General features: G+C 40.4%; 1 protein-coding gene across 1 annotated transcript in view; it reads right to left on the bottom strand.

Moving 5' to 3' along the window:
- myo6b (myosin VIb) overlaps positions 1-24,800 on the bottom strand; it is a 32,825-nt gene that overhangs the window by 1,634 nt on the left and 6,391 nt on the right. The window contains exons 6-32 of the mRNA XM_034525579.1: positions 24,581-24,686; positions 24,114-24,169; positions 23,909-24,006; positions 23,650-23,814; positions 22,918-22,998; positions 20,869-21,049; positions 20,594-20,738; positions 18,993-19,150; positions 18,534-18,625; positions 18,111-18,183; positions 16,830-16,957; positions 15,944-16,039; positions 15,402-15,572; positions 14,467-14,505; positions 14,275-14,368; positions 13,340-13,470; positions 13,055-13,132; positions 12,795-12,924; positions 11,486-11,576; positions 10,436-10,586; positions 8,793-9,001; positions 8,603-8,681; positions 5,786-5,946; positions 5,582-5,632; positions 2,431-2,534; positions 1,181-1,315; positions 162-380 (exon numbers count right to left, since the gene is read on the bottom strand). Coding sequence (XP_034381470.1) covers positions 162-380; positions 1,181-1,315; positions 2,431-2,534; positions 5,582-5,632; positions 5,786-5,946; positions 8,603-8,681; positions 8,793-9,001; positions 10,436-10,586; positions 11,486-11,576; positions 12,795-12,924; positions 13,055-13,132; positions 13,340-13,470; positions 14,275-14,368; positions 14,467-14,505; positions 15,402-15,572; positions 15,944-16,039; positions 16,830-16,957; positions 18,111-18,183; positions 18,534-18,625; positions 18,993-19,150; positions 20,594-20,738; positions 20,869-21,049; positions 22,918-22,998; positions 23,650-23,814; positions 23,909-24,006; positions 24,114-24,169; positions 24,581-24,686 — 3,222 coding nt within the window. The remainder of the gene's footprint in view (positions 1-161; positions 381-1,180; positions 1,316-2,430; positions 2,535-5,581; positions 5,633-5,785; positions 5,947-8,602; positions 8,682-8,792; positions 9,002-10,435; positions 10,587-11,485; positions 11,577-12,794; positions 12,925-13,054; positions 13,133-13,339; positions 13,471-14,274; positions 14,369-14,466; positions 14,506-15,401; positions 15,573-15,943; positions 16,040-16,829; positions 16,958-18,110; positions 18,184-18,533; positions 18,626-18,992; positions 19,151-20,593; positions 20,739-20,868; positions 21,050-22,917; positions 22,999-23,649; positions 23,815-23,908; positions 24,007-24,113; positions 24,170-24,580; positions 24,687-24,800) is intronic.

Below are 24,800 nucleotides of genomic sequence, written 5' to 3'. Positions count from 1 at the left end.
TCAAGAACCACTGGACGAAAAGATGAACTGAATAATTGAAGAAATTAAATAGATTTTAATTAACAATAAAATAATAATATTAAGTTGCAATGCATAAGCAGGATTTTCTAGAGATGCTCTCTCTGTTATGATATTACAAAAAGCAAAAGCTGCCGATTCACCTGCAACCAACACAATAGGTCGTTTGTCTGGGTGAAGCTCCATCTGTCTGGCTATCCAGGGCCCATCGAAGTGGGCGTACCACCAGCCCTTCTTTTTATTCTGCGGGTCTTTGTACTGGTCTGCCGGGCGGATGAAAGGAATGCGGAAATATCGCTGCTGGCGATTCATGGCTACTTCCTGATGCTGGGCCGTCATCGGTGGAGCTGGGTTTTGTTCAGCTGCAGTGAGAGAGTGAACATTAAGATATTATTTTAGATTGTTGTTTATCTCCAGAGTACAAAACAAAGCAGCTGTCACTGGGTCTTAAATAACCATATAACATCCACACAGATCAAAAAAGACCCACAAAATGACCAAATACTGTAAACATCAAATGGAAAAGCAGCTTTTAGCCTCTTATGAAATGGCCTCGATAAGACCCCTGCTACATCAGCAGAGGCCAAAGAGGATCCAAGTATAAGGCACACAAAGCACAGCTTTCAGGAGCTATCATATCAAAAGAAAAAAGGCAAGTAAATGCAGTGAAAGTCGAAGCTAATCAAACTTAATATTTGTTTTGAAGACGATGCAAAATGCAGAGCAGCGGCAATCTTTGAAGCGGCTAAATAACATTTGTGTCTGTTTGTGGCAGAGAGCATGCTTGGTTGAGTTGAGAATGAAATGAGCAAATCAGTGAGCTGTCATACCACCAGCTACTGAACCTGACGAGGCATGGCTCGCAGTTTCTTGCTAATTAGAAGAGATATTTGTACACAGAAGGCAGCTGCACTTTCAAGCATCTCGTCGGCTAATTGAATGTCAGGAAATGCAAGCAGGTTATTTGGTCATTGTTTCCTGCCACTGTCAGCGAGAGGCACAAGAGGAGAAAATGAACACATGTCACCTGTAACTTAATGTTTCTGAGGTGAGGTGTGCACGGTATGTTTATGTGCTGTGTTGGTGATACATAGACTTGTGTTCATATCCACAGGAGATGCATTAAATGAAAGTAATTTAGAGCAATACTCTCTCCACTTACCGTAGTCAGTGACAGATTTAGGAGCCCTCTGATCGCTCCCGTCATCGGTGCGCTTCTTGTTTTTGGACTTCCATGCGTGATAGACCTTCAGACGGCGGTGGAACTCCTCTCTGCAGGCCGCCAGCAGCTCGATGTCTGTCCACACAACGTGACGGTAGTGAGGGCTCAAACAATTGCAACGTGCATAGACGGATGGAACTCACAGTCTTTATGCTAAGCTAAGCTAACCACCTGCTTTATGTTGAATGCATTTCTGGAAAGAGATATTGAATTTCTTAAATGTATTTTTTGGGGCGCTCTGAGCACTACTATACATAGCACCATAGTCCTATTATATCGGAGGGAGGGAAGACAGCCGGCAATTATCTCCAACACTCTGCAACTCGCACCAAAACAATCTATACTGATAAATAGCACAGGGAATAGAAACAAATATGTATTTTTCATGTTGCGGTGAAGTGTCCCTTTAGGCTCAAAATATAACACATTATAATGAAGAGTTTAGGGGCTCGCACTGTGTGATCTTCGCTAATATAAATAAACAATTTAAAAATAAAGTTATTTTAGTGAACATTAGGCTAAAATCGGTTGGACTTCAAACACAGCTTTTTGGTATCACCACAAGTACCATCAAAGCAAATGGGTTCCACAAATTAGCCAGATGTCCTTGGAATCCCACAGGGGATATCCGAGTCCCTAACTCAGATCAGAGTACGGTATACGGTTGCAATTATAAAGGCATCGCCAAGTGTAAAGCCAGAGAGGCATCTATCTGCTTTTCATGCTGACTAAGGAGAGGGTTGGCTGGGAATGACTAGGAAGGGGAGTGATGGTGATAATTTCCTCTCTCTACCAAAAAAAAAAGCATGCCGATGAGTCGTAGCAGCTGTGGGAACATCCTCAGATTGGTCTTTTGATATTTCAGGCAAGATATATTGTGTCCAAACTCTAGTCTGTACAGCTGCAGCATCAGCGTTTTAACACTTTGGCTGTTCAATAAATTACGCACAACGAAATGAGAGCAGATGAAAATGTTTTTGGGTACCAAAACATAAGCTGCTGCTGAATTATTTATTTTGGGGGCTGAGAACTGTAAATACATTTGGGATGAAGGAGGGAAAGTAGTTATATCATGCATTTCATCAACAGCTCTACCACCTTAATCTGTTCGTAAAGGCTGGTTCAGTGCACACACACTCTGTTTAGTTGATAGAAGCGACATCATGCTGAACTCGTTTGGGATTTCTCACCACAGGAGGTATTGATGACATCTCGCAGCTCAGCATACTTCCACTTGCTGAGGTCGTACTTTTTCACACCAGCAGCAGCTTTAGTCGCCTGCACTTGAGGACCCCTGTAAACAAGGAACAGATGAATGTGGGTGAGGTGCGAGAGACAGAAAAATAAAAAAGAAGGTGAGTGTGAAGACAGCTGAGACAAGGTGGGAGTAACAGAGATGAAAAAGTTTGAGGTTGATTATTTTTCAACTCTACAAGCTTTACATTCAGGGAGGTGTCAATTTCAAAAAGACAGGTGGAACACAGCAGGAAGAGCAACACTTGATGTGTAATTATACTCTATCTAATCATTGATTAAGTTCATCTCCCTTAGTGAGAAATGAAAACGGATGCCTCACTTTTCTTTTAGAGCTCCTCATTGTCTCAGCCGATTTAAATTCACATTAAGGGTCGGTCAGCCGGGTAGTCCAAAAGTTTCAACTCCACTTGTGCAAATTATGCAAAGTTTTTCTCATGGTAAAACTTGCCAGATGCCAGCTTGCATTTGTGGCATTATGAGTGTTTTTCCCCCGGCTTATTTGAACAGGAATAAGCGATGACTGACAAATTAAGGTGAAATGGTTCAGTGCTGAAGTATAGGAATCAAACTGGTGAGGCAGAGTTTCAGCAACTTAAATGACTGCTGCATGAAGTCTGAGCTCACGTCAGCTGTGTCTCTTGCTTCCCTGCTGAGTTGAGGCCGCTAATTAAATCATGCGCAGGATTAACCTCCTCTATTTACAGTCGGCATAGCGGCTCACGTCTCAGAGAAGAGGATTACTGATCAACAAATCATCAGCCAGATTACAATTATCATTTATAATTCATTCTGACTAGAAAGATGATTCAGGATCTGAGACGTGCTAGTGTGTGATGGAGAGGAACCAGGGCTGAAGGCTCACGTGGAGGTGAAGCGGTGACCAGAGCTTTATCTGTTGGCAGTATAGGCGAACAGGAAATTGATGGTTGTAGAAAGAGGCAGCTGGTCCAGCAATACCAGCCAGTGTAGATAGTTCTACTGCACGCACGCTTTAATGCATTTATGCTCAGTGGTGTGCACATGTAACAGGTAACATGACCTTTGGCGTTTCTTTCCTGCAACAGATCTCCATTTGGTTTACAGAGGTCAGGTGACTCACAGGATTAGTAGCAGGCATGCAGCAAGGCCCCATGGATGCCTGAGCCAACCCTGACAAGATTACAGCCAATAGGATCAAATGTAATTGTGTGCTCACCGGACCAGCAGATCAGGCCTGTGCAAGCTTCGAGAGAACTTCTCCTGGCTTTATGGAAATTCAATCACACTCCTCACTCAGGACAAAGTGCCCAATAACTAAACTACCATGTGTGTCTATTATTTAGGGAATAGTGGATGGGCTAGTGTGAAAGGTACATAAAAGACAGGTAAACTTGTTTTTCAAGCCATAAACTAAATGATATAACTATACTTTGATTTAATTTTTTTTCTTCTCCAAATTTATACAAAATTGCATTTCATGGTTGAAAATGATATGAAAACAAGCTATCAGACTATCAGAACAAAATCTAATGAATCAGGTTTAATGATCAATTATCTGGTGATAGCAATGTTATTTCCTTACGCTCATGCTAATGTTACACTGGTTACAGACAATAAGCGGAACAATGAGCTGGTAGCCAGAGGCAGCCTTCAGGCCCGGGGACCAGTTATACTTACAACTGTAGGTAACCATGGGAACAGTACTCCATAACTTGGAGTGTGTCAACGCCAGGGCTGAGTTCATTCTGTGCTCTCAAGATATTTTATAGCAGTGATAAGAACAATGTCAGTTGTCTTAATCAAAGCCACTGAGACCAGTATTACTAATTAAGTTAGATGTTTAGTTAACTTGAAGTAGCAGTCCCTCCTTCTTTGGTACTTGCTGTCATTTTCTTTTTCCCAATTCATTTGAGCTGAACTTCACGATTCCCCTGAGTATATTGGACGGTTATTCAGATCACTTGCAGAGTGTGGGGAATGGCTCCTCATTAAGATTTGGTTGCAGCTTGGTGACTTTACCCTCTTGACCAATCAAGGTGTGACACCCTTTCTGTAGAGCTTCAGAGTTTGGAAATTGCACACTCAGGGTGTTCAGATCCTCGATTTAGCATATTCAGCCAGCGGCTCTGTTCTTTTAGCCCTTTTGAACCTTCTTGGCTGTCTTAACTTTTCTGATTGAGGGTTGGCTTTCTGATCCTTCCTTGACTTAATGCAAATCAAATTTCAGCAGATATAGTCAGAAACTCTGGTCTTTAGGCAATTGTTAAGACTTCTTTGCTTCTCTTACCTTCTCTGATTGAGGGTGATTTTGGGCTTTCTGAAAGCTAGCTGGAGTGAATATTAAAGAACATCTTTCCACTTGGTTACCTGCATAAGGGAAGACCGTAGTGCTATACGTACAAGAGTTAGTGCTCGCAGGCTTTATTTAGTCTTATTTATTAGGTTATTTACATTGGAACCCTTTTATTCCCTATTATTATTTGGCATTTTTTCATTGTGAGGACAAGTAAATATATCTGTACTATGTTGTTGGGAACTGTTTCTCAAGATTCTTCCAGATCAGCTAAACTCCGGGGAATTAGCACCTCCACAGAGTTAGTTAAGACCTACAACAAAATGCCTTGTGTAATTCTTAGACTACATAAAAACTACACATGGATCTGTGAAGACATGAACACCTAACACATTTATAACAATGAATGATTATGAGTCAGAGGAATCAAAAAGACAGTCAAGCGCATGAGCTAGTTCTGTGCACCAGCACTGCAGAGGACGCAGGCCATCTGTATCAACTGCAGACGCATGCACAGCCAATTAAGATCAGTGAAACAAAGACATCAGATACTGCACATTCTGATCCAGCTCTCATTTCTAATTTGGTGTGCACATGTTATGATTCATGACAAGACATTGAAAACATCTAAATTTGACTGTTGATTTCTTAAACTCAAAGGATCTTGATTTGGCTTTGCATTGCTGGTGTAATCCTGAGGAACTGAGGCGTATAACTACGACGGAGGATACGACAGACAGCGAGGGAGTGAGTGATTATTGTTTGGGTGAGGTGAGCTTGGGCAGTTACAGAAACCTGTGTCCATATCTTACATGGCCCTGGCTGAGGATGAAGAGATAGGAAGATCTGAAAAAGACTCGTCACTGGGAGAAAACACAGCAACAGGAAGAAATGCAGTTACACACGCATGCTGCGGTCAAAATGACATTTTGTTTAAACCTGGAGGTTGTTTACAGTGCACAAAAGCACAGTGTACATCAAAGGTGTAGTGTCCGCGCCATTCACATAAACAATACCTGCGCAGGCTTGCATCCATCTGGCTCTCCTCAGTGATGAGCTCGGCCTCACTCTGAGCGATTCTCATGGCTAACTCTCTGTCTCTTCTCTCCTGTTCCACTATGGTGGTGCGCTGGACCTGCTCCTCACGATCCACAGCCAACTGGATCTCCAACTCCGCCTGTAAACACGCACACAAACACACTTTTGATGTGACTTTACACTATCGACTTAAACCTAAATGTGTCTCAATACCGATGCTGCCCTGGGGGCCAGACCCTTTCATAACAGTTAGAGTTCTGCTGTGAGCCCAAGCCTGATTAGACATATTTAACCAGGTTGTAGAGCTGCTCATGAAGCTTTACTGGTCATTTGTCTAGACAAACATTCAACAATCCGATTTTTATTTAGAATAGAAACATATAGATATATAATAGAACACACTTTACTATACAGCCAATAGGCACCTTGAGGGCATACTTATAACATATCAATACATATGTATGTGTATCTAAAATATATTCATATCCTTATAGAAAGACACTAATGAAGTCCACAATGGATACTTTTCTCGGAGGAGCTTTAAATATGAATGCCTCTTCATTTAATAATATATTATTCATACTGTAGAATGGTCCAATCAGCAGCTGCGACACATGATCTGGGCAAAGCATGAGAACAAAAACTATAAATTGTGATGGCCTCAGAATGAAAGTGTCACTGCTTTATAGCTTAGTGCAAGCACGTTTTATAGACACCTTGCATTCTGCGAAAAAATGATTTATTACACAGAATGTACGCTGAACTCCAAAATTTCCATTGGCACTCTCCCAGTAAATTTGACTATCTCTTCCACAAAAGTCGAATAAAAATACCTCATTTGCAGAAGGCATATGAGATCCATTGCACAGATTCACTTACATTTTAGAAGAGGACCAATAATCTTTCCATTACTTTAAATAATAGGGATAATGCATTGGAAGCCTACCACTGAGTTAGGTTTATAAAAATAGGGTTTAAAAACTGGATGGTGTGTAATAAATAAGGTAAGGTTGAAAAACATCATGATATAAAGTTTGAAGAAAAGACTAATCTTTGACACAGCAGAAAATAGTAAAGAGTAAAATGCCATCAAAGTCACAGCTGACACCCTGAGAACGTTTACTGCTGCAGCTTTGAGAAGTGGATAAACAAACTTTGAGAGTCTCTTGAGACATGTGGCTTATGGCAACTTGGTGTCAACTGTCTAGAAAGAAAAGAAATGACAGCATGCAAATGTCCAACTGGCCTCGGGTGAATAAAAAGAGTGCTAGATATACAGAAGGTGCGATGTAGTGTAACAGATGGATGAATGCATGGTTCGGAAAAATGGGACATAATGGCAAAACTGAGGCGGAACAGGTGTGTGCGTGTAGGTGCGCGCGCTCGCGTGTGTGTGTGTGTGTATGTGTAATGATAAGACCAAAGAAGAAAAAAAACGAAATAGCAATTAGAGGAGAGTAAGTGAAACAGACATGGATGGAAAGAAGTGACCGGTAGCTTAGTGCGGAGAATCTCGGCAGGAAGTAGAATCATCAATCAAAACCCCGTGGGCAACTCACTGAGAATCTGACCAATGTCATGACCGAGCTGTTTCCATGGGAGACGGAGCAGGCAGAGTCAGACCCATGACGCTGGTTCTGTGAGATTTTTCATTAATTGTATACAACATTCTTGTCTGCCATGGGAGTCATTTGTTTGTCTGCCCAGTAGAAAATGAACCCCATGAGAGGAAATCAAATTTACTTTGAAGTTATGTTAGTGGTATGCTGTTAAAAGCAAGGACTGTTGAAAACATTCTTGGTGTGTTCAAATTCTTATTGAAAACGAACAGTCCCTGTTTACGTCCATGTGAAGTCTCATATATGGTGGAGCTTCGTTTAACGGCCAACTCCAATTGCTTTGTCTTTGGGTGCAACTGGCAATCACAGTGGCTGGTATTGTTTTCACCTTGTGAGTCTGTGTGTGTCATCATTTCAAAATGTGAGACAAACTACCTGAGTAGTACTTTGCCAGGCTGTTATATTTCTGTCTGTGGATAGATTTTGTCAATAGCGTCACAGTCTTCTTGTAAGATGCAATCACAAAATACAAAACTGGTGTGTAGATCAAAACTTGTGTTGGTAATACAGTTCTGTCTAAACAGATTCAGAGAAAACCAGCAAATGTTCCAGAGGGTGTTAACAGTTAACAGTTAATATTTGGCATTTATAATTGATTATCAAAATAATGTTTTTGGTCTATTTACTAAGCCATGAATTTACTAGTTAATTTAGCTCTATCTATTATGTAAATAAACACTTTAATTTAATAAATTATGCTAAAAAGATTTCCTGTGGTAAAACCAGTGTATCGATCAGTATATTTTACTTTGAAATAGCGGGCACAATCATAATAACTCAGGGACAGGATTCCTTTTTTCACAAACAATACTGCACATTATAGTGTAGAAACCGATCCAATGAAGGCCCAGATCAGCCTGGGATTAGGATTAAGTCTAGGAAACATCTTGCTTAAATGTGATTATAATGGCAGTCGCTGCAGGGGTCAGGGTCTGTTACCTCATTGGAAGTAAACATGAAGTTTAGAAGAGACTTCAGGGAGCCATGAGTTCCATATGTACACCAAAAATAAAGTAGAAAGTAGTATACACAACTTAATATTCATCCTAATATATGGTATTTTTCATTTTCCAGGTCCTCTTTTTAAATTTCTGCCCTGAGCGTAACAACGTTTCTTCCGGACAGTAAAAAAGTAGACCAAAATATGAATATATAACATTTTAGGGTGGTCCAAACCTGTATGACTTTCTCTTCCTCCTCTCTTTTTTTTCTATCCTCCTCCTCCTGCTTTCTCTTCAGCTCCATCTCTGATTTCCTAAAATGTTTGGAGAAAAGACATTTTTACTGAAGCTGAATACTGTATTTTCACATTTTTACCATTGCACATCTATCATTTCTACTGATAACCCCCCCGACCATCATTTACAATCTTCTGTTCTCTTCCTCCTGTTTGCGTTGTTGCTCTTCTTTCTCCCTGCCCTTCCTCTCTTTGTCCATCTCCTCCTCGATGTGTTTCAGCCTCTCGCCCTCTTCCTCCTCCTGCTTCTTCTTTTGCATTGAGGAGAGCAGCTGCTCTGAGCGTTTCACCAGCCCCTGGTACTCTGTGTCAATCTCTTTCCAGGTCATCACTGTGGCCTAGGGGTCGAGAGAAAGATCAGAATGGCAGGTCTTAAAATGAAGAAATACTTTTATATTGACACCATTACTATAGGTGCTTATCGACAATACAAATGGATGAGATTCACTCAGAATGGCTAACGCGCTAATCTACATTTGTTTACTTTCCATCCCAGAAGTGACACTGGGAGCCCTGATAGCCTGACTCAGCACACCCTCCACCGTTACCATGGCACAACCTTTCCCATGTGGCGACAAGGGAAGACACTGACTGACACTGTCACTGTCACACTGCAGCCACGATGCTCAACTCTCCACTATCGTCAGACAATCAGCAGAAGGGAGAAGAGGTCGCCATAATGTGAAGATTCATTAGAGTGAGTCTCTAACAGTGGCACGGGGGGGGGGGGGGGGGGGGAGATGACTAGGTCTTGTCCCCAACGCTAGCTCTGAATGACATCTCATGCATTATTCATTCACAGACGCCATGCCAGAAGCAATTTCTAAGCACTCAGAACGCAATGATTGTCAACAGCTAGTATACTAACAGAGGAAGATGGAGGAGTGGGAGAGGCTGGTTGTGGGTAGAGGGCAGAGAAAGGTGCTTCACCCTGGGAGCACTCGAATTGTATCGGTTGTTTGCATACAAATACCGACAGAGTACAACATTCCAAGAAATTCAACACTATTGGGAAGTCAGTGCTCAGATGTCTGGCGAGCATGTGGATGTGTTTGTGATGATTTTCTGTACCTACAGGGTCCAATCCGACCGGTGCTTATTGCACTGGGAGTGCTGGGAGATCACTAACCACGTTTAATAATTTAGCATAGCAGCCTCTCTAAGTTATATTATTGGACAGGATAGGATGTCTTCTTCGCTAAGCTCTTCTTCTTCTTCTTCTTCTTCTTCTTCTTCTTCTTCTTCTTCTTCTTCTTCTTCTTCTTCTTCTTCTTCTTCTTCTTCTTCTTCTTCTTCTTCTTCTTCTTCTTCTTCTTCTTCTTCTTCTTCTTCTTCTTCTTCTTCTTCTTCTTCTTCTTCTTCTTCTTCTTCTTCTTCTTCTTCTTCTTCTTCTTCTTCTTCTTCTTCTTCTTCTTCTTCTTCGTTAAGCTCTTCTTTTTATCCTCAGGTGATTGAAAATATTGATTCTGAAAGACTTGGAAAAGGGCACAGCACACTTAGGAAAGGGCATAGTGTAGAACAGGAGGAGACTGGGTGTGCAAGGGAGCGACAGGTGTGGATGGAGAGAACCATATATATCTGAGGAAGCCATGCAAGGTATATGTTCTGAAAAATCCACCCCTGATAAACACACAGAAAACCACAGAAACATGTTTCATTGCTCACACTGTATCACGCTCAAAGCACCTGAACAGCTGTTGTCACAAGTAAGCTTTAAAACCACCAGAGCATTACTGCTCAGGGTTGTATGAAAGAGGTGAACACAGACTCGCCTTTATCTTTGCTAACAGAGCATCTATGGAGGCCGCCAGCTCCTGAACCTGTTTGGCCATCTCCTGCTTGCCCTCCTTCAGCCCGTTCACCACCTCAATGAACCGCTCCATGTGTTTCTTCAGGTTTCGAACCTTCACCATACCAGCAATGCTATATACGAGAAATGCAAAGTTATAGTGTTGGCTTATATCTTAAGCCAACTACATGTTAACAATGTCTCTTTTATCTTCCTGTAAAACATAAACAAATGTTTGTTTTTTTAGCGCTTATCTTGAATTTAGGAATATATATATATATATATATACGACAAGCTAACCCAAACCATCATACAGTATAAAATCCCACTTGACTGTTATAGAAGCAGTCTTTGTTTATATATTGTTATATTCCTGTTTCCCCCCCATCCTCCACCTTCTGACTATAATGTGAATGAAGGAGGTGGGTGTGCAGGCCAACAGTCCTGAGCAGCTTTGTACCGCTGCGTATTCGACAAGTCACGTCCAATATTTAAATCCCCCCAGTAACTGCATCCTGACCACATTCTGTTTCACTCTGAAATACAAAAACTGTTGGTACCTTTTTCCATTTGTATTTACTTTTCACCAAAAATAGAAATATTACTCTTCATATTTAACTACATGTGTGTAACATTGGTATAAAACATTTCCTTGTGCATTTATACTCACATTTTACCAATCAAAATCAAAATCTGATTCTAAAATGCTATCTGGAAACCCATCATCTGGATGGCTGCTTCCACAAGAGCCATTTTTCAAAATACATGCAACCCAATACAGTAAGGCATGCGTTTTTTCCCCAAAGCAGCGCAGTGAGACATCAATTCTCCATAGATGACTTTCTAGATTGATTGGAAATCCTAAATGCACAATATTGGAAAGCCATCAAAACCCACCAAGCGTGAGTCAGTTTAAATACAAAGGCACAAGAGAGTACAGGGTGAAACGAAAAACAAGAGAGCAAAGGGCACAGACAAACAGAAAGATGATGAATGATGAATGTGTGTGAGTTGGCCACAGGAAGAGACTCACCGTGGCTTATGCTTCCTCTTACACAACCACATGCGGACCGTTTTCTGAATCGTAATGCAGGCCAGAGCTCGGTAACTCATCTTGTTTCTAACTGTTGAAGATGGGGAGGAAAAACAGGAAGAGGATTCAAACAAAGATGTATAAAAAGACTTCTAGTGGTGACTTGTCATCTCTCTTCTTATATCTCTGGAATAAGACCTCTCTGATAGGACTAATAAATACCCAAACGAGGAACACATATGCTTCTGCTTCTAGACTGCAACTCTTACGTCATTTACATTTATTTTCATCTACAAAAATCAAATCTATCATTGAAATAGTCAAGCAATGGGATTCTAATAACCGTGGATTATTAGAACCATGGATTCTAATATAATATACAAATATATATAATTACCGTATATATCGGAAAGGAATGAGAAAATGTAAATGTAAATTATGCTGCAGCTAATATTACAGTTATGTATAAACTGCTATAATGGGAAATATTAATCATACACAGAAAGAAGTGGCACTGAATATTATACACACTATGCATGCTCTCACTCATCCACACACACTCTCACACACACACACACACACACACACACACAGCTACACACCCACACACACACACACACACACACACACACACACACACACACACACACACACACACACACACACACACACACACACATTATACTACGATAATAAGATGAGGTGTTGAAAGAAATTAATGACCAGGACAAGGGACATTCATTTCTTCAGGTCATTTATGTGTGACACCTGTGGTCAAGCAGAGGCAGTGCTCTGTTATAACTATAATGTAATTTCATGTGATGCTTTTGCACAAATAAGCAGAAGTCAGCCTGCACTTGTGTTAAATTGTGTAATGGTTCAAGAAACTGCTTTACGAGTACCATTTAATATTGCTAGAGGCTGCTTTCAATATTTCAAAATGACTGGAAAAGCGTGAAATAGGATGTATTAGAGCTTTCAGAGCTGTAAAACTGTGAGGGAATGACAAAGCATCTTACACATCATCCACTGGAAAAGTAAAATAGCTTAACTAACAAAAATAACATGTGCTGCTGGGCTTGTTAATAAATGTTTCATTACTCTCATGTGGTGTGGTCATGGCGGCATATTGGAGACCCGGAGTGTCCAACATGTGTGTATTACTAGTGTCACCTCTCTGATCTCAACCCTTCCACAAACTAAAATACACTACATTTTGACCATTAAAGAAATGACAAAAAAGGCAACCTATGAAAATATGTTCTAATCATCACTGCAGATACATGACACTCTCTGTTGTTCAACCCACGTTTGATGACAGACAGGCTGCACCACTGGACCTTCTTCCAGCGGCTGCACATCAACCACTGGTTGACTTTCGTCAGCAGCTCTGCGAGGTGGTCTGGATCGGACTTCATAATCTGGTCAAACTCAGCAAACTGATGCACGCACACAGGCACAAACAACACAAATCAAGCTATGGTCCTTGTAGTTTAAAGCATATTGGTCGAGTTCTGAATAATGACATGCAACGTTAATGCATAATAAATTCTGTTGACTCGTCTGTACCTTTCCAGGGCGGAAGAACACTCTGGTCAGTCCAAACTTGAAGTCATTATCATTTAGTCCCAGAGCCTTGAACAAAGCCTACAGAGGAACACAATTCACATTCAGTGAATACTGCAGGAGGAAACTGTTTATGTTATTAATCATTTCCCAAATGGGTCAGTGTGGCTATAGGCTCTTTTTTTACACAACTAATTAGGCTTTATTTGAAAGAGATAACAGGTATATAATAAGTATCTTAAACCAACAGGCCACTGGGAGAAAACTATTCAGTTTATGTAAACCCACCTTGCAGAAGAGTCGTGGATTCAGACGTGTGAGCTTGTCAGGCATATATTGTTTATACATGTTGTAGAGCTCATGGAAGGGGGCTCTGGAGGGGAACCCGCCCTGCATCAGGTCCAACACCGACACCATTCCTACTCAAGAAAAACACACAGCAAAAGAAAACAAAAGGTTTAAAATGTGCACTAATGACAACATATCAGAGGAACATGTTAGTTACATCTGTTAGTTTAGAAACAGCATACACTCTACGGTTTCATCCCTGACAAAGTACCTTATTAACGTCTAATGAGAATGTTTGTGTGAGTGCAAGTGAGAATATTTCCGCATCGACAGGAGAGGGGCACTGCATGAAAGAACAATGCTACTTTAATGTAATCACGCTCTCAAAGGATGTTGCAGGATGATATTAACTCCTGCATCAGTTACGGTAACATGCTGCTATTTGCACTAACTTCCACTTTCATCATAGTTCAGGCATCAAGTGCAGGTGCATTTACAAAAAACGGTTGAAAATATTTGTATTGCAAACAAAGACAGACTGCACAGAAATAAAGAGCATAAGTCTCCCATGGTTGTTCTAGTCACTTTCAGTTTAACATCATTCAACCTTTGTGGAAAGCAGTGGGAAGAAATGTAAATGTATATACCCTGCAATCTGCAATCAAAGACTTTCCTTTTTGAAGAAAGATCCAATATTTAATAAACATTTTGAGATTATTAGGTAGGTCTTCATCATGAGATCATAAGATGTTTCAGTATTCTTGTCCTTCTCAAATCAATGAATACACTGTAAGTGGGCTCAACCTGCTTAACTTGCTCCACTAACAGTAAAGCTACTGTGTGACGATATCCTTTGTTTACTCGTCCTAATAAACATCAATTGTGAATATAAAAACTTTCTACAGAACATGTTGGACATTGTTTTCAGGTCCCACCTGAACACTGCAGCTGTGAGAGAATCAGAGCGCCTTCAAACTTGTGGCTGACCATCTTCAGATTGGGTTTTACACAGCGGATGAAACTTGAGCCCTATGCACACGAAAGATTAATAAGTGCTTATTGATTCTGAGCAGGAAGGAAAAAACAATTTCTAGAAAATATACAATGGACCTGACTTTTATACTCACAGTACTGCGAAGCTTTTCCAGCAGCAAGTTCAGCTGGGTCTGTGTGTGCAAGCAGAAGAAAGGAAAGGTTTAGCGATTAGATTTTAATATTTGTGATTAAAGGCAGCAGCCCAGACAGACGGTTCAAATGGTGTCCCATTTTGACAGAAGATATTTATTTGAACACAACATAGAAAAAGAGGACAACCCGCCCCACATTTCCTCTGAATACAACACCTCTTGAAACACACACGTAATCTTTGTGCTCGAGTCCATGTCTGGTCCATTAGTGATGAAAGCACAGAAGCTACATTGGAGATGAAAACACTTCGTTTTTTAAAAAACTTTTGTCTCTCTACACAAACTTTTGTTTGTGTTTAATTCTTACTTCCTCTTTCTAACTCCTCTTTATTATACATCAAGATGACTTCATCCAGTTTTATTCACCAAAGAAGGCTTTTCTCAGAAGAAAGAGGTGAGAGGGGAACCCCGAACAGGGAGGAGAAGGAGGGATGGGAAGAAGAGTGGAAAGAGGAGAAGTTACAAAAAAGGTCTGGGGATTAGAGATAGAAAAGTCTGAAGGAGTATTGTGAACTATATTAAAAATGTTTTACACTTCTAAATCGGTAAACACAGCGAGTAAACTCGAATAAGTGAAAATTCAAATGGGACATTTACATAAACATCATTTTGCAAAAGAATTTCATCCCGAATGTTTCATCTTTAAATTGAACTATTTACAACACAGTTAGAAGAAAAAAAACTGTTCAACTAACTAAAGCTATTTGAAATATAATTTTGAAAATTAAAGACATTAGAGTCCACAATAAGACAAATATCGCAGCATAAATTCAGTGGATTAATCATTGGCGTGAAAAGAAATATTATCTTTGAATATCAAAGTATTATCCTAAACTAAAATGTTGTATTCAATTGTCAGGGACAATAACTCTGACCTTGAACTTGTTGCCAACGCTGATGAAGCCGAGTTTGCCTGCTTTCTGTTTGGAGTCCTTGTTGGTGATCGAGTTCTCAAACAGCTCCCGAACAAATCTGTCTTTGGATTCCGACACTAAGCTCTCCAGCGACATGTGCAGGGCATCATTGTTCTTCTCCACAAACCGAGTCTGTGGACAAACACGCACATGCATACCTTTATGTGCAGCCGTGGCAGACTTTTATACAGATGTACGAAATGCAAAACCACACGGAGGATTTCCCAATGCCTGCAGCAAACAGCACACATCTTTGCATAACTGTAAGAGATGCATTGTGTTTGTACCAGGGCAGCAAATGTGTTACGGCTAGAGAGATTAGTCAAGTTCTGAGGGGAGTTTTAGTTCACTTTAACTGCTAATTACTCCACTATCTTATGTCACTGGTAATTACAGAATAATGCTAGAGGTGATTAGAGGTGTTTGGTGAAAGATATTCTAATGCTGGGTTTTATGAATACGTACCAACATCCCTATATAATACGATCTCTGTTAAGAATTACCGTTTCATAGCAGACTGCTCCAGCAAAGTGCCTGATGATAAAGCCTTCATCATCCCGCAGATTCCTGTGAATGGTCAACTTCGACTTCCTGGGTACCTAAGTGGGAGAGGAAGGAAACAAATCATATTTCATGAGCAAAAACTCATATAAATTGATTTCTCTCTAATCTCATCCATCACCACCTCTGCAGCATAATCTTGTTCAACAACACCAGCACTGAATGAGGTGGCCTGGTTTGGAGAATGAAACATTTGGATCCATAAAGTGCAGTGAATTCCAGCAAAAACGAGCCAGAAATTAAGTAATACATATTTTTACAGACTATAGACAGGGTCATTTGTAGCTGTTAAATATGTTTAACCCAAACCCTGCACAGACAAGACAGATTTAAAATGCCATGTTCATCTTATGTGGCTCAAGAATACATAAAGGACCCCAACAAATCAATTCATTGAAATCACTTAAATTACAATTAAGCATTTTTTAGCTCTATTAGCGTCATCAGTGAGGGGAACCACACTAAATTGTCCTTAAAATGTGAAAACTGTAAAGCAGAAGTTTTAGCCGGCAGCCAACCTTTAATCTTATGATTACATTTTTGTCAAAACTACATTTATAAAAGCATTTCATGCAGGCAGAGCGACAAACAATGGCGCCAACGTCAGATACAGAGGCAGAGGCAGGGACTGGGACTGAGCGTCACTCACAAAACTATTCATCACAATGACAAAACCAGTGTGCAGTTACACCACTGCCTGGTCTTTGTGCGCGAAGAAACAGAATATTAGCAGAATAGAGGAGAAAAAGCAAAGACAGAAGGAGAGAGGGAATTAGAAAGATGGTGGAGGACGAGAGAGGGAGGGGGAGCACAGCTGAGAGGTCTGACCGTCAGTCTGAAGTGGTCTTTATGCTTGCTGTGAACAGCTAATGCAAAGTGTTGGTCGCTGGGCTGAGGGAGACGGTTCTCTTCATCCAAAATGTCCAGGACTCCCACCAGCTTTGCTTCCACTAGGTCTGGAAACAACAATTATATGTGTATCAGCTACATTATTATTATTATGATTCATTTCTATACAAGAGTTAGAAAAGCAATCAACATTTAGTTTGTGAAAATATTACATTTCTTGGAAATTTCCACTGAATGGGAATATTCAAGGGACAAAACATGTTCATCATGATGCTCTTTTCGACCATATATTTGAATTATTCATGCAGCATGCTGTTTGAAATATAATCCAACAGCCAAGGACCAAAATTTGCATGAGCAAGCACCTGTGCATAAATCCTGAAGATTGATGAGTGAATTAATGGCCGACCCAAATGGTCATTTGCAAGTCATGAATGTTATCCACGGCTGTCAGTTAACCTCGCACCTGAATAATCACAGCCTTTGAAATACAAATCAAACTGCTTCACCTTGATACACTGACTACTTCGTCCCATTTATTCGAGGATTCACTCGAGGACCGACACCACACAAAACAAGGGGGTGTTGTTTCGCCGGCTTCCCGTTGCACAAAAAGAGACCATCAAACCCACACATGCTCATCACGCTGGCTCCCTTCAGACACTGGGATATGCCACCACCGTGGATAATGAGAAGTTGGTATTTCTGTCCCTGTGACAGGTGTATTTTTGCTGCTCTGACGTGTAGCCCAGAGCAAAAGGCATGGCCCAAATGAATGCCATGTGGGTGAGCTGATGTTACATTTGAAGCAACCTGAGTAAACATGTGTGTGGGCTGAACAGACAGCCGAGAGACACATTTTATTTTTTTGCAGCACAAGCCCTCAAAAGGTCACACTTCATCTTAATGATATCCCTCAGTGTCACTCGGTGGTCCTGTTTCTACTGCCGAAGATCACCAAAGGCACAGATGTAGATATCAATCCGCATACTCCTATACACCTTTGATTTTGGCCATTTGAAAGCAGCTCACGTAAAACATCTCATCAGTTTGTAGGTCCTGAATTATTTTTTCATTTTTTTACTTTTATTTTGTAGAATGCGAGGCTGAGATATCTTTATTTTCAACAGTGACATTTTTCAGGAGAATAGTACACTTTTTAAGGACTGCCTGTGCGGTGTGTGTGGTGAAATGTTAAAGCGGCAGGTTTTGAGCATTAACATGGTGCTACCGAAGGAGGGAAGATGACATAGCGCTTACCTATGCAGTCCTGGTTGTCGACATAATGCACCTCATTCACTCCCAGGCCTTCCCTCTGATACAGCTCTTGTTCCTGCACCAGACATAGCCGAGCGTCATCAAATGTTTAAACTAAAAACCTGATTCTGATAGTATCCTGATTAAAAATGAGTAACTTCAGAACATGATCCCCCTCAAAAAGCAAACAAAGAACAGCAAAAAATACAATACACCATTCAGATAATGAGAAACAGGCCTTGACCAGAATTGTGGCGCAATAATTGAAGCCCATGGAAAAGAACAATGTTAAGAGATCCCAGAAAAGAGAAACACCTCATCATGTCCCTCGAGAAATTAGCATTCTAATGAGAGAGCGCAGGAGAGACAGTAAGAAGATATAATAAAACTAAGCCGTAAACCCCACCCAATCACGTTCATCCACACCTCTTTCAGAATACGCTCGTTGAAGAACTGCTGAAGTTTCTCGTTGCAGTAATTGATACAGAACTGCTCAAAGCTGTTGTGTTCGAAATACTCTGAGAGGAGAGAAAAAAAACAAATAGAAGAAGCAAAAAAAAGAAGTAAATCATATATTTCAATACATTTTTGCAACGCCTGTGTTAATTATGCAGTCTGGGGAAATTAATTCTCAAGCCAGATCCCTGGTAATGAAGCGAGTGTATGCATTAGGTTACTCATATTAAGAAACATGATGCACAGACTAGTGTCTCTTTAATGGACTGAATTCTAAACAAACCATGATGTGCAGAATGTGGTCACTCTTCAAGTTGCAGAAACCCACATTTTCAGGATGTTATCAGTTATGTTGGGGTAACTCTACACATTGTATTAAGATTAATTTAAACGTCCACGTCTCATTGAACATTAAGTGCATTATATTACCAAACCCAGCAATGTCCAACACCCCGATGAAGTTGGAGGAAGTCTCGAAGGGGAAACACTGGTTTACTCGTTTGACCACATGATCAAAGAGACGGCTGTACACGGCCTTGGCCAGGGCATCGCGGGCATTGTTGGCCTGCTCCACCTTGAGAGGCACCCTGGAGGAAACACAGGGTGGAGCAGTGAGAGTCTGAAACTGGGAGATTATATTATGAAACCTATGTCTTGTGTTTATTCCCAATCAACCCCAGTTCGTGTGGCAGCAATATTTCCTGCCGTGTGGATGTGACATTTTTAAGGCGAGCGAGGCGATTGTTTTAAAATGAGGGTTTCTGAGCCAAAGATAAGCTATTAAAATTAAAACGTGAACTTTAAACTTTACTACTCTCTCTAATGGTGTTTTGAAAATTTTTTCTTTTTTAATATTTAGAGGGGTGCAGTGTGTGGGCAAAGTGCAGTTCCACAGTGACCCAGAGTTCAACTCACAAGTCCCAGCTGAGAGGAAGGTGAATTCTAAATGAGAAGGTCTCTTTTGTTACTTTTTCTTTTGATATTCCACCTGCCCAATCCTCAAAAGAAAAAAAAACTCTCATCCATTACAAACAGTAATACTCCACCGATGTTAAGGCTAAAGTAGCCTATTCAGTCAGAGAATAGGCCATCTAATCTCCATTTCACTATTACATTATGCAGTAAAACATAAATAGCACACAAGCTGCTTCATCTCAGTGAGAGGCATTTTTATCCATTGCAATGTTTCATACACACACCAGTTAGAGACTCTACTCATCCCTGATAGCATCACAACCACCAACCCCTCTGTAACCCTCAATCTCCCAGGGTTAGAGTGCATCTGTCTGGGGATTAATGACAAAGCCAGGCCCCCTTCTCTCCACCTGCTCCCCACACACCGGCCCTTTACTGTACTGCAGCCATGCTCGTCTGCCTCCTCCGATACAGGCTGAATTATTCATGTGGAGAAAACACTTTCAGGCCAGCGTCTGGCCCTGCTGAAATATTAATCCATCGATCGTGGCGCCATCACTCAAACACCACATTATCACCAAAGTACACAGGAGCAGTGCCGGTAATACTGTACCACATTCTCCAATTAACCTGCAAGAAATCTTCAGACGGTTATATTGTGCAGTTTACTAAAGCCAAATATTAAAATCCCTCTACATTTGTTTTCGGCTTATTTCCCCACGAGAGTTTGGTGTGAGCGATTAAGACGGAGACACAGAAGACTTGCCTGCAAGGAATAATAAGACCTTTCATATACTCTGGATAATGAAACCATGAAATACAAGACTTAATTCAGTTTTTACGGTAATTGTATTGCACAATAAAGAAAATTGTAATACTTTGCAGGACAGGACCAGCAACAACTGCCTCGCCACTATTCATGTCAATTACATTCCATTTGGTTAAACTCTCTGTCTCGGATTATTAGCTATTTTCAGACCTATCTTGGAGAGTTCAGTTGTCATCAACGATGACAGTGACTGCTGAAGGTACTAAGAGGATCATTTATTTTTTCTCAACAAAAACAAAAGAAAAACAGATCTTTGAAGCTCTTTGAAGAGCGCTGCTGTTCTTACTTGATAACTGTTCCTTTGGCGCCCCCTGCTGTTGTGAGCATGATTCTGGTTGTGAGGCTGACACGCAGATCATCCTGGTCCAGACCCAGCAGATCGGCACAGTACTCCAGAGTCTGGCCTGACTGATTTTTCAGGATACAACCACCTGAAACACACAGTAAGACACACACACGCCTTAACAAAAGCATCGGACTTCAGTGAATATGTACAAGATTATTTACTTCCCTTCGTACAAGCCATAACTTGTAAATCCCGCCCCCCCCCCGCCCCCTAACCTGAGGAGCACCCTGTTTCTTCAAAATCAATGTTGCCCAGATGCAGAACGCCAGCAACCACCCTGAACAGGTCCAGCTTCTCAGTGTCATCCAGACCAATCTTCTTCATGGCCACGCACATCCTGTTGAAGTCCCCCATGTCGTCAAGAAGAGGGTCCTTCAGAGCGCCGGCCTTCAGATGCTACAGAACACACAAAAGGCCAGAAGAGAAACAGACAATGTGTGAGAATTCAATTCAAATCATGATTTACTCAAACAAGAAAGTGATTCACGTCTTCAATCGTTGTTCTATATTCTATGTTTTTTTGGGGAATTTCATTAAATTGTCCACACTTATTAAGTAAACCTGATAAAATTGACTTTGGCCTAAACTATAAAAGAGACATGTTCACACAATCTTTTAGCAAATCAAAATATTTTACATCAATGTGTTGAAAGAGCCTCCACCAGCAGCACACCGCAAACACTATGAACTAAGGCGAAGACAAAGTGCATTTATACAATGAAATAAAAAAGCCAATGTAATAACGAGCAACATCTCAGGGATGAAGAAGGCAGAAACTCAAACATGCATTGTGAAGCGACACTGTCACACTTCAGGTTTAATCAGCAGTAAAGTTTCAGTGATAATGAACAAGGGCTGCACAGTTATTACTAAACGTATACTGCTGACGATAAGATAAGAGACCATTCAGTTTTTGTATTGAGCGGAACAAACTTTTCATGTTTTATTTATGTGTTGACTATTTGAAAATGTAAATCTTTAACAACCGGTGAACTATGAAAAATATAGAATAATTATGCAGCCCTGTCTTGTATGAATGACAGCTGAGTAAGCAAACATCCTTTGTGTTGTATCTAAGCCCCATCCCCACACAAACCTGGCAGACACATGCAGACAATGAGGAAGCATGCACCTTCATTTCCTGTTTGCAAAACAAACAGCAGCATGTAAAACCTGAGAGTCTCTGTGTTTACTTAAGGAAATACAGGATAAAGAACACAAAGCCCGGATAAGAAAGGAAACATCACCTTATTGTCCTAAATAACACAGAACGAGGAATGATAGACACATGAATAATGACTTGATTAGTAACATATTAATAATCACAACCACATAGCTTAAAGTGCCTCAAACATGAAGTTATTAGTCACTGATATTGTTATTTTTTGTAAGCAGATAGTAAGCGTGTTAAATAAAAACCTTTACACATTTAATACATAGCTATAACTTACAATATCAGTAATAAAATAACATCATTTTATTGAAATTCAATTGTAACATGATGCCTCTTACGAATCTAAAACGGTAAATAGAACATGAGAAAACATTTTAATCCTGACATATTTCATAATAATAATTACATCTTGATTTCAGAGGTTAATAAGGCTTTTAGAAATATGGTAGGGTGACAATGAGACCAAAAGCACAGCCGATCTAACACCCCAATATATATCTAAGAATGGAGGTTATGATTAGTCTCTAAGGTAAAAAAAAAGAAAAGTAATCATTGTTCTTTTCTTAACGCACCAGGTTAAGCAAACCCATTAGTTAATCCATTAAAGAATTCTTTGTTAAACACTATCTGACCTAATTTTCCCCCAAAAAACTTTGATTGGCATTAAAGAAGATATTATTCTATTTAAGAAAACGAGAAGTGAAATGAAAATGTATAATTAGTCCCTAAGAGAGCAACATGTCACACATATTCTTCTAATTCTTTCATCACATTAATTACACATCTTGCAGGCACTGGTTCATTTTTGTGTCATACATAATTTATCAAATACACAGACCTGAACAAATTTCTTGGCATGAAATTGTCTTATTGGCCCGTTTCTGCATTTTGATCTCACGTTTGTAGCTGATTTCCTCAAATATGTGTCTGAGATTTGCTTTGAGTCTGTGCTTACGCGTCTTTATTGGGAGAATAATAATGTACATGTCTCTAAATGATTCATTGCACATTGGTCCTTGACGTAGGCACATGTAACACACGTGGCCAAAATAATCATGTGTTGGGTTTATGGGATATAGCCAGACATTACCTCAGGACTCTTGCGGTTCTGCATGATTTGTTTGTCAGAGTCCTTACTGGCAAAGTATCTGGTGCATCCTCGGTTCAGGTACTGCAATGGAGAAAAATATCAGCTTAATAACATTCAGGCATATTCAGTATTTTGATCAATTAAATTCAGAGACAGCATAAATGCATTTCACTTGTGGCGCCAAATCTGTGGGGATATTTGTATTGATTTTCATCATCTGAACGATTTACTTTGTCGTCTCCTAATATTGCTCCACAGCAGACTAGTAGTGAACAGCGTGAAGTAATTGCCTCTGTTGATGTGGGTGTCTCCTTGGGGACCTGATATAATGACACCATGATAAACGTCTAAGGGAAGAGCTTTAGGCGCTTGTTGTTCCGTTAAGATTTGTTTTGTCGAGCATGTAGAAGAAAAAACATTCTGGTGAAAACATCTTTATGCTCTCTGACTTTGCTCCTGCTGAGTTGATTATTGCATTCATAAGGGAGATAATTCAACTGAAAAGTATTTGGTTACTGAGGAGATTTTGATTTCACTAAAAATAAGCTTCTGTGACATCTAGTGGACTTCCAAAGAACTGCCAACCAATGTGTACGAATTACATACAAAAACAGCTTTGAAAATGATCTCTTCTGTCTCTCTCGAAACAGACTCACCTCACCCTTTGAATAAGTGTATAATATGCCTTTGCAGGCTACACTGCAGACCTGGGGTCTGTCTCAGGCCACTCACCCTGAAGCTGTCCGGAGAGTCCAGGTGCAGCTTCTTCTTGATGTCTTCGGATGCCCCAGCACACAGCCTGTAGAAGATGTGGTAGTTCCTCTCCTCGTTACTTTGCATGCAAATCCTCGACTTCTCTAGCAGGTAGTGGGAGACAAATCCACCCACAACTGCATTCTGGAAACACAAGAGAAGAATCGGTCTTAAAAAGCGTGGTCCCACACACAGCAAACGATAATCCAACCTAACGTGATCAGTGATAATCTATTACCTTCTCATTGAAGTGGATTTCCACAAACTTCCCAAAGCGACTGCTGTTATTATTCCGGACTGTCTTTGCATTCCCAAAGGCCTCAAGAAGGGGATTCGCTGAGATTTGAATTGAAATGAAACACAATCAGGACCCACCCCCAGATGATATACACAGTATTGATAGTTACTAATAGTTGATGGCTTCTGGTTTGTTATTGCATTACCTTCAACAATTCTCTCATCAATATCTTGACCACTTCCATATGTTGTGGTGAGATATCTATAGGGTAGGAATGAAACCAGGATGACATCAACAATGCCGATTATGTATGGTAAATCACAAAGAGATTTTTTTTCAAACAGTTAAAATTACAAAAAGATGCTCACACTAAAACCCAACCCACAGTTAACATGTGAAAGATTACTTTCAGAGCAGAGAAGCTACATTCCTCCTAGTTCGATTGGCTTTGCATCCATTTTAATGCGGCTTCACCACCTCAACTGTTCATCCTTGGTGGCATAATTAACTGTAACTCTCAATGCAGTACAGTGGTGAAATATCTTGGTTTAGAAAGACAGGGGGGCAACACCACTTTATATCTAGTGAACACACAACCAGAAGGGAAGGACCAAAGGTGAGCGCGAAGAGAAGATGAAGATGGGATGAAGGATGATTCATGTCGACTTGTACCTGAGAACAAACTTGGTGTTTTCAGTCTTTCCAGCACCAGATTCACCGGAAACTATGATGGACTGGCTCATCTTGAGAACTTTCATGTCCCTGTAGGCTTTGTCGGCTAAAACAAATAAGAAAAACATGAATACAAAGCAATATGGTTAAATTACAACTCTGTATCTCTTGTGTTATATCACTTTGGGTTGTTACCCCATAACTTAACAGAGATCAGAAG

Source organism: Cyclopterus lumpus, chromosome 22 (genome assembly GCF_009769545.1).
Source record: "Cyclopterus lumpus isolate fCycLum1 chromosome 22, fCycLum1.pri, whole genome shotgun sequence".
NCBI lineage: Eukaryota > Metazoa > Chordata > Actinopteri > Perciformes > Cyclopteridae > Cyclopterus > Cyclopterus lumpus.
This window is presented reverse-complemented; position numbering and strand designations above follow the sequence as displayed.